Below are 10,275 nucleotides of genomic sequence, written 5' to 3' on the forward strand. Positions count from 1 at the left end.
GCTTGGAAAATTTGTTTCCAGCCCTTCACTTTCAGTCTGTGTAAGTCTTTTGTCCTGAGATGGGTTTCTTGTAGGCAGCATATGTGTGGGTCATGTTTTCTTATCCATTCAGCTGTTCTATGTCTTTTGATTGGAGCATTTAATCCATTTACGTTTAAGGTTATTATCGATAGGTAGTTATTCATTGCCATTATTTCCTACCTGTGTTCCTCTGTCTTTCTCTTTTCCTTCCTTTCCTTAAAGCAGTCCCTTTAGCATCTCTTGCAGAACTGGTTTGGTGGAGCTGTATTCTTTTAGACTTCTTTTGTCTGGGAAACTCTTTATTTGGTCTTCTATCTTAATTGCGAGCCTTGCTGGGTAAAGTAGTCTTGGTTGGAGGCCTCTGGTTCTCATTACTTGGAATATTTTTTGCCATTCTCTTCTGGCTTGGAGCGTTTCCATTGAGAAGTCAGTTGCTAACCTTATTGGGGCTCCCTTGTATGTTACTTCCTTTTTCTCCCTTGCTGCCTTTAAGATCCTCTCTTTGTCTTGGAAATTTGCCATTTTAATTATGATGTGTCTTGCAGTGTGTCTCTTTGGGTTCCTTTTGCTTGGGACTCTCTGTGATTCCTGGATTTGGGTGATTTTTTCTCTCCTCAGATTAGGGAAATTTTCCATCATTACTTTTTCAAACAGGTTTTCTATCCCTTGCTCTTCTTCTTCTCCTTCTGGTATTCCTATTATACGGATATTGTTACGTTTCATGCTGTCCTGCATTTCCCTTATTGCCTCTTCATTCTTTCTGAGCCTCTTTTCCTTTTCTTGCTCCTTCTGGGTGTTTTTTTCTACTTTGTCCTCCAGCTCGCTGATCCGATCCTCTGCTTCATCAAGTCTGCTTTTAATTCCTTCTACTGTGTTCTTCAATTCAGAAATTGTATTCTTCATTTCCTCTTGGCTCTTGTTGATATTTTCTATTTCCTTTTTCATGTTGATATAGTTTGCAGTGAGTTCATTGTAGTTTCCTTGTAGTTTCTGGTAGTTCTCTTTGAGCTCAGAGAGCTCAGTGAGCTTCCTGATGACCATTGCTTTGAACTCAGTATCTGATAGTTGAGTTGCCTCTTTTTCGGTTAGTATTCTTTCTGAGACTTCCTCCTTTCCTTTCATTTGGGAATTGTTTCTTTGTCTTCCCATTGTTTGTGAGGCTCTTCTTGTTGGCCTCTGCTTCTTAAATTGCTTTGTTCTGACTCCCTGGATTTATGATATGAACTTCTATGGTAGAATGCCAATGGGATTCGGTGGTGCTGTCTCCTTACTCTCCTGTGCTCACTGGTCTTGAGGTGACGTTTATGTGTTTAACACGGTCTAACTCTAGTCTTTTCAGCCCTCCAGGTTTTGTTGTCTCATCTGTGGGAAAAAGAGAAAGGGGGGGAGAAAGGAAAACACACACACACACACACACACACACACAAAAGAAACCACAAAAAAAAAAAACACCCCAAAAAAACCAAAACAAAGATGGGAAGGAGGGAAAAAGGAACTAGGAATGGAGGAAAGGAAGGAAGGGGGGAAGAAGGAATAAAGAAAGATCGTAGGCAAGATAAGAAGGAATTTTAACAAAAATTAAAACATAGAAATAGATAGAAGAAGGCAGGAAGAAGACATAAAAATGGTAAAGGATGGGAGGAAGAAGGAATGAAAAAAAAGAAAAAAAGGAGAGAGGAAGAAGGAATTCAGGGGGAAAGGAAAGAAAAGAAAAAAGATAAGAAAAAATAAAAGAAAAGAAATCTTCTGTTGGCTTTAAACCGGTCAGGTTATATCTGCTGGTGTCCTGTCTGTGCAACTGGAGGGGGTGGTTGGAAGGATTGGTTTCACTTTTCTCCCTTCCTGGGTCACACTCTTCGCTGTTTTGTAGGTGTGGTCCCTGGCAGTCAATCAGGCCATTGATCAGCCACTCCAGCAGCTTTTTTCTTGGGACACGCAAGCAGCGGCTCCTGCCGCTTTGGCTTGGTAGGCGTGCGCGCGCAGCAGGGGAATCCAGCCGCTTTGGGTTTGTGACGTATTTTGTGCCCTGAGCGCGCCGCCGGCCGACCAATCGAGCCGCCCGGGTTTGGGACTCTGGAGTTAGTACGCTCGCCAGCAGCTTTGTGCCCGGAAAACGCGCACCCAGCCAGCCCTGCGCTCGGCGAGCGCGCAATCCGCCCGGCCTGAGGTTCTATGCTTGGGGGCCGATCCAGCCGCCCTGGGCTTGAGTCTCTCGAGCGGGCGGGGCCGCCCCCGGGACTGAACCACAAGGCACTCGGCTCCAAGGTCCTGGGCCCGTGGGTGGAGCTGCTAGCCTTCAGCTGCAAATGATCTCGGAGGTTTCAGGTGTGGGCGCCCTCCGGGGTTTCATGTATGGGCTCCGTTCGCTAATCTGCGTGCGCGCGCGCGACCGGACCTCGGCTGAGCGCCCTCACTTTTTGTGCTGTTTATCCCCCCGGCTCGCAGTCCAGGGGCGGAGCGGGGAGGGGCGCCAGTGGCCTCCGTTACTACCGAGAGTTCTCTAACTAGCCCCTGAGTGTCTCTATTTTCTTTTTCTTTTTGAGAAATTCCTCCTTTTCAAGCTCCCCTGGTCCAATCAAGCACCTGGCTGCTCACAGCGCAGCCTGGCCCTCTCCCAAGACTCCTGCAGCCGCCCCTGCACCAGGGCTGGCGCTTCTGCCGCCCTTGTACCGCGCGTTCCCGGGACCGGGGACCTTATTGTCCTTGAGCACTCTTCTTACCGTCAGATCTTTCAATGTCCTCTATCTTTGGTCTCTAATCTTCGTATATGCTGGAGTACTGTTGGCTGTTCGCTCTGCTCCTCAGATCAGCTAGGTATTTCCCTGGCGCTGAGGGGAAGTGGATTCCGCTCCCACCTATGTTGCCGCCATCTTCCAATCTCCGGATCTTTTCCTTTGACTGTAGCCATCATTTGGAGTATTTGACATTCCTGACAACTAATAAAGTTGAATATTCACTATTATAAAGTGTGTCTCCTAGTGAAAATTCAGAATTGAAGGCCTGTTAAGAAAACCAGCTTGGTGGTAGTGGGGCTCCCGCATCCCACACTCTCTCTCTGTCTGTCATCACTGCCACTTCCAGTTCAGGTCTGACTGGCCTACAGCTGTAATGCATTGCACTGGTATGAGTGTGTTCCCTGCCATCTGCTGTTGTCTCAATCATGCCCAGTGGGTACATACACTGATAGACTCATGTTACTATAATCCAGGATGCAGTGACTTGAATAAAGAATTGAGATTATTCATTTTTAATCCCCTCTTTTGACAGAGTGGAACCTGAGGTCCAAAGAGAAAGAGTGTTTTGTTGAAGGTCACAGGTAGAGTAAGATGGGAAGACACACACAGACTGAATGTTTTTGTCATTTCCTCCACAGTTCAGAACGTGTTTCTGCAGAAGATTTCAAGCTCAGTTGAGTATGCCGTCTCTTCATATGGAGCCACACACTTATATATGACATGAGAATTATTTCAGTTTTGAGTTAACAAATTTTGCTAACCAGATTTTTACTACACAGAGCTCTTTGCTTGGATTATTATACATAGTCCCGTCATCCTTGGTAGTGCTCGTGTTTGGAGGTATTGATGCCTGAACAGAAATAAAGAACTCTAGTTAAGGATTTGACGTTTAACACTGATTGATTACACACATTACTGAAGGAGACTATGCTCAGGAGCCAGACATGGGAGGAGGAAACTAGAGATGGTGGGTCGATAGTGTAGTTGTCTTCTTGGGAAAGAACCCTGCTGAAGTTAGGAGTGTAAGTTGAAAGAATGTATATCAAATGTGTCTGGAAAGAGTCCAGCCATTGTTAATATATGAACAGTTTGTGTCACATCAATGTAACCTTTCAGTCAAGGAGCTTGGACTGGAATGTGCATGACTAAACAATGACCACTTCCCTACACTAGTCACGGGGGCAGTAGATGCCCCTGAGTGAGCATGTGTGCTTGTGGCCATCACAGTCAAAGTGACTGAGCCAGTAGAGCAAAGAATCTGCATCAGATTTTATGTTAAGCTGATCATTCGTCTGTGTAAAGTGTTGGGATGACTCTGAAGGCTGCAGCTATGGGCAACAGGTGATTGGCAGCTCCATCACAACAACGTGACTCCTCGTGCATCACGTCTCCTGCAGAGTTTTCTGACTAAACATCTGATCACCCAGGTGACTAAGACCCCCCCAGCCCTGATTTGGTGCCCTGCCACTTGTGGATTTTCCCAAAACTGAAATCTTTTGAAATGGAAAAGATTTCAGACCCTCAGAGAGATTCACGAAAATATGACAGGGCAGTTGACGGCTACTAGGAGAACTGTGTGAGGGCCCAAGGTCCCTGCTTGAAGGAGACTGAGCTGCTTTGTCCTTGTTATGGTCCAATGATTCTTATCCCTTGTGTCTTCAATGTGGCTTCAAATGAAATTTTGTGCATTGGCCCTTTAAGAGGTCTTCTGTGTCTCCAGCCAGTTTTCCCTGATAGACAGAAACCCTCCTGATTTTCACAGCTGGATGTTATCTGGATTTCTTCCTGGCTTTGGTACTGTAGTCTGGGGAGCTCAGCTTGGGGTTTAGGCACCACACTTCTCAGGAAGAATCCCCCGCTGCTGAAATATAGCTCTGGAACTTCAGCTGCCACCCGTGGGAGCTCAGCCAGCCCTCTTGCACCTCTCTGCACTCCCTACCAGTCTTGTTGTGGTGAATTGTTTTCTTCTGTCTGTCTGTGGTCATAAGTCTTTTCTCCAGCTAGTGTTCAGTTGGTTATCCAGTATAATTTCCCTACAATTTAGTTGTAATTCCAGGTTTGTCCTGGGAGGAGGTCCCTGTAGCTTGCATTTACTCCTGTACCATCTTGGGTCTAGTATATGGAATTTTACAATATAAAAATTGATTTATTTGAAATTATTTTTGACTGTATATACCTTGTAAAGTTTATATGTACACTCAGTGATAAACATAGACTTGTAGAAGCTGTGCCCTACATTGACATTAGTCAGTCAGGAGAAGCACACACCTACAATGGATCAGTGAAGAGGCCCCATTTGATGGCTCCTGCCAGTGGGCACGTATGAGGAAAATGCAGCCTCAGCACTGGCTGGGAGTCTGTTCTCTTCCTCATACAGTCATAAGTGTGGGAAGAAGCACAGAGCAGCATGGGGCCTTTTTCTGTCTTTTATTTTGACTTTATCCAAGTTAAAACTCAGTGTGTGTGCCTCCATCATCTGCTTTGTAAGACAGACCTCGAAAAAAGATTGTTCTCTTGATTGGTTATCATAATGATTAAATGAGTTTATATGGCATATTATTATTATTATTTTTAAAGATTTTATTTATTTATTTTTAGAGAGAGGTGAAGGGAGGGAGAAACAGAGGGAGAGAAACATCAATGTGTGGTTGCTTCTCAAGTGCCCCGTACCAGAGACCTGGTAGGTAACCCAGAGACCCACAACCCAGGCATGTGCCCTGACTGGGAATCAAACTGGCGACCCTTTGGTTCCTAGGCCAGCACTCAATCCACTGGGCCATACCAGCCAGGGCCATATGGCATATTATTTAGCATAGGTTTTAACATATTCCAAGTGCCCAAGAACTGATAACTGTTATTAGTTTGCAGGCCAGTAGTTTATCTACTTCCTTATTTTTGAAGGGATTCTATTGTAGCTTTACTCACTGTACTTGCTGGAATTTAGGAGATTTTATAATATTATAATAAAATGGGAATTAATAAAGATATTCATGTCATTTTATTGTGGCAGTGTGATCCGTGTTCCACACATATGACACTAGGACGGAGTGCCACACAGCACCATGAAGTCTGGGTGAAGACATGTTTGCTCTGACACAACTGTTTCACACATTAAGGCATTAAAATATTCCTGATGCTATTCCATAAAGATTAATTATGTGTCCTACTCCACGTGTAGTATTGGTTTAATTTTAACTTGTTTTTGTAGTTTTGCAAATTAACAGTGATTTGGAACTTAAGGGACCCTTTCCCTGGGGGTTAAAATCACAGTTTAAGTCCCTGACTGTGTACCATACTCATCTTAACATCGTCAGTATAGCAGAGGAAGTGTCTGTCACTCAGGTTTGTGAGCTAAAACTAGGCCCTGGTTACTTAAAAATTAAAATGGATATATTCCCCACAATGTAAAGATGTAGGTAACTCATCTGTCTTCTAATTAGAGAATCATTTTACAGACCATATTCCTGTGCACTTACTATTTGAAGTGTTTTTGTCTTTTTGTACTGAAATTAGACAATTTCTTGTGCAACACCGAGTGTTGATGTGTATGAAGGAATGCAGAGAACTGTACTTGAATAACAATGAAAAGAAGAATATTTTAAAAAATTGATCAATACAGCCTGAAAAAAAAGAATACAGAATAAACAAATTGCAGTCTTGCTTTCTTTTCTCTCTCTCTCTTTCTTTCTATCTCTCTCTCCTTCTCTCTATTTATCTCTCTCTCTTTCTCTATCCCTCCTTCCCTCCCCAGCCGTCTCTCAATTACATTTTATATTTCTCCACATCAACCATTGTTGTGGAATCTAGGTTGTATTCCCATAAAGGAGCTCCCTAACTTTCACCTTAATTCTGAGGGTTGAGTTCATGTGCCCCTGACTGGTCATGGGGAATCAGGACGTGTAGACTAACTCTGCTCAGTGAATGAGGTGAATCCTTTTAGATTAGTTTTGGGTTTACCATAAACTAGTTTCTTGTTATCAGCCTAGAACATTAGGAAGGAGTGTTTCCAAGTTCATTTTTTTTTGTTTTAACTTTGAAGTGGGCAAATAATTCAGGGTTTTTTTGGGGGGGGTCAAGTAATGAGAAAAACATGACTTTAGCTTATTAATTTGTTGTCACTTCTTTAAAATTAGTTCATGTTACAGAGAAAATACCAAGTTCTGTTTTCAGTCCAGAATCTCTTCACTCATTTTTCGTTGCATAATATGTGAGTAGCACCATGGGTGCACCCCTCTAGGAAGGAGGGCAGAGAATGAATGTGTCACCTTCCACATGACTTTCCTTTAAGGACAGGTCTGAATGCTATTGTACATCGACTTATAGGGTATCCAGTGTAACTACTTCCTCCAACCTACAGCTAGAGGGAACTTGGGAACGTTTTCATTTACCTCTTTCTCAGTGTGAGGAATGAACGGATTGATCTTCTTCTACGGTTGTAGCCACATCAAAGTGATAACATATATATTTTTTACCACATATATTCATATGTCAATATAAATATTTTATTTAAATCTACATATATATAGCAAATGTACTAGATATTTTAAAAAAAAACCATCTCTACATTATTGAATTATTGAATATTCAAAGTTATTGAAATAATATGAAAACTTTCTGTTTTAGATAAGATATACCATAGTTTAACATTGCTCTGTTAATGACAATTAATTTTTCCATTGTTTATATTATAAATAATGCTATAATGTAGCTTTGAATATACTTTTTCACAATTTGCAGTATAATTAAGCATCTCTTATAATAGCTTACAAATATAAAATCTCTCATAAATATACCAGGTAGATTTTGTTGTTGTCAGGGTTAGGACTTTGAATATATGTTGTCTAATAACCTCGCAGAAAAATTTATACCAGAGTTGTCCCTTTCTGAGTCACTATTGATATTGATCACTATTATTATAATTAATTAAGTCACTTTGTTGATTTGAAAAGTAAAGATGATAATGGATTTCAGTAATATTTTAAATCTTTTATTTTCATTCTGAATAATTCCAGATTTAGAGTACTCAGAGCCCCCGTTCTCAGAGACTTGTCACACTCCCCAGCAAGAGAACTGCACAGGACCTCACCTGCTGAAACTTCATGCTAATGATAGACAGACCTAAGAAATTAACGTACATAGGGTCACAGTATCTGTTGTCTTGAAAGGAATTTGTTACATTTTTCAGGGAGCAGGAGTTGATCTCTTGTGTCTTCAAAGCATATCATTGGATCTATTTAAGACTCCATCAAAATGTCTAAGTTAATTCATCAGCTCGGTTTACTGTGGTTATCTTACACATTTCTGCTGATACTTTGAATTTGGTCAGGGGAATGTGCTGCCACACTGAGCATTTAGAATTACTTGACAATTGTTTTTCAAATACATTGTGTTTGACATCAATGTGATATTTTTTGTTAATGTAAATGTGTGTTTCCTCTCTTGTTCCCATTTCAGAAGACACACAACTTACCGTCTGGTTTTCTAAACCTTACAAATGGTGGACCCTGGGGAGGGGAACTGCACTGCTGTGACGGAGTTCATTCTCCTCGGGTTATCAGATGTTCCTGAGCTGAGAGTCCTTCTCTCCCTGCTGTTCCTCCTGATCTACGGAATCACATTTTTGGCCAACCTGGGCATGATCGCACTGATTCAGGTCAGCCCTCGACTTCACACTCCCATGTACTTTTTCCTCAGTCACCTGTCCTTGGTGGATTTCTGTTACTCCACGGCCATTGTGCCACAGATGCTGTTCAATATGTTAAAAAAAGATAAAACCATCTCCTTCCTGGGATGCATGATACAATTCTACTTGTTTGGCACATTTGTAATTACTGATGTCTTCCTGCTGGCCGTGATGGCCTATGACCGCTTTGTGGCCATCTGCAGCCCACTGCTGTACATGGTCACCATGTCCCGGAAACTCCAAATGGTGCTGGTTTCTAGCTGCTACGTCTGTGGGACTGTGTGTTCTCTGATCCACTTGTGTTTAGCTCTTGAGATCCCAACCTACAGATCAAATGTGATTAACCACTTCTTTTGTGATCTGCCCCCTCTCTTATCTCTTGCTTGTTCTGATGTCACTGTGAATGAACTGTTGGCATACATTGTGCCCACTTGCAACGAGATCATCACCATTGTGATCATCCTCACCTCCTACTTGTTTATTCTCATCACCATCCTGAGGATGCGCTCTGCAGAGGGAAGGCGCAAAGCTTTCTCCACCTGTGCCTCCCACCTCACAGCCATTGCGGTCTTACAGGGAACAATCCTGTTCACCTACTGCCAGCCCAGTTCTGGCAACAGTGAGGATGCTGACAAGGTGGCTTCGGTGTTTTACACTGTAGTGATCCCCATGCTGAACCCCCTGATCTACAGCTTGAGGAACAAGGACGTGAAGGAAGCTCTCAAGAAGGTGCTGGGATCCAAATTACTTTTTGAGAAGCTCTTTTCTTAACCAGATTTGGGTTTTTTTCAGAGATCTTTAAAGGGTTTTTTTGGAGGGAATATTAAAGAAAAGTAAAATGGGGAAGGATTTACATGCAGGAAATCTATGTATGCTTTCTCCCCCCATGTTTCTGTCTTTAGAAGCCAAATCATTTTAAAATCTTTTTGTGCCTTTATTTATTTATTTCTCTATATCCATTTACTCCTTTATTTAAATATAGTTTGGGTGACATTGGTTAATAGAATTATATATGCTTCAAGTGTACCATTCTATGATACATCATCTATGTACATGCCGGTCACCCCAAAACAAACCTTCTTTTGTCACCATATATTTGGCCCCCTGCACCCTTTACTACCCCTCCCATCCCCATCTCCATTGGTAACCACCATGCTGTGGTGTGTGTCAACGGCTTTTCATTTGTTTTTCTTGTTTGTCCACTTGCAGCTTTTAGTTTAAAGCCATATCCTATCCTTTTCATGGGCCTGTTCAGAAGCACCTGCTACCTTTGGGGCTGTTCTCCAGCCTCTAGTTGCTGTGAATGGGTGTTTGGAATGTGTTGTTAGACTCAGTTTTTGTTTGGAGACATTATCAGTATATTTCTAACGAAGCATGCACATAGACACACGTCTTCACCATTTTTAATGCATGCAACTATTTTTATGAAACTGACTTCATCTTTTCACAGGGCATGAGTATACATTTGTCACATATTCTATGCTTTTTTCATAAAAATTTGGAGTGAATTTCCTACATTTTTTTGTGTATTGGGGATAATACTTCTTAGTTAGTAATAGTTATTTTCTTTTTTATTACCCTTTCTATTGCAAGGTTATAATTTTATAAATTTCCTGAATGACAGCTGTCAGAGAGGAGGGGGAGAGGGGAAAGGGCTGACTTAATCAAAGAGGGAGAAGGGGTTCGTCAAAGAACACGTATCCCTGACACAGAGATGCAGACGAGAGTGTGGTGATAACTGGAGGGGGGGGGCGTGGGGCTGAGTGAGAGTAGGCAGAGGAGGGGAAATGGGTACATCTGCAACAGTGTCAACAATAGAAACAAAGTTAAAAATAT

The 10,275-nt window shown here is 42.2% G+C and overlaps 1 protein-coding gene across 1 annotated transcript; it reads left to right on the forward strand.

Moving 5' to 3' along the window:
- Positions 1–8,250: 8,250 nt before the first annotated feature.
- Positions 8,251–9,882, forward strand: LOC128780830 (olfactory receptor 5L1). The gene has a single exon (XM_053923852.1). It carries the CDS (start codon positions 8,251–8,253, stop codon positions 9,208–9,210), a length of 960 nt encoding a protein of 319 aa, XP_053779827.1. The 3' UTR covers positions 9,211–9,882.
- Positions 9,883–10,275: the final 393 nt, after the last annotated feature.

This window comes from Desmodus rotundus, chromosome 5, assembly GCF_022682495.2.
Source record: "Desmodus rotundus isolate HL8 chromosome 5, HLdesRot8A.1, whole genome shotgun sequence".
NCBI lineage: Eukaryota > Metazoa > Chordata > Mammalia > Chiroptera > Phyllostomidae > Desmodus > Desmodus rotundus.

Excerpts from the sequence above, each read along its gene's own strand:
- LOC128780830 (XM_053923852.1), top strand. The coding sequence starts at position 8,251 with ATGGTGGACCCTGGGGAGGGGAACTGCACTGCTGTGACGGAGTTCATT.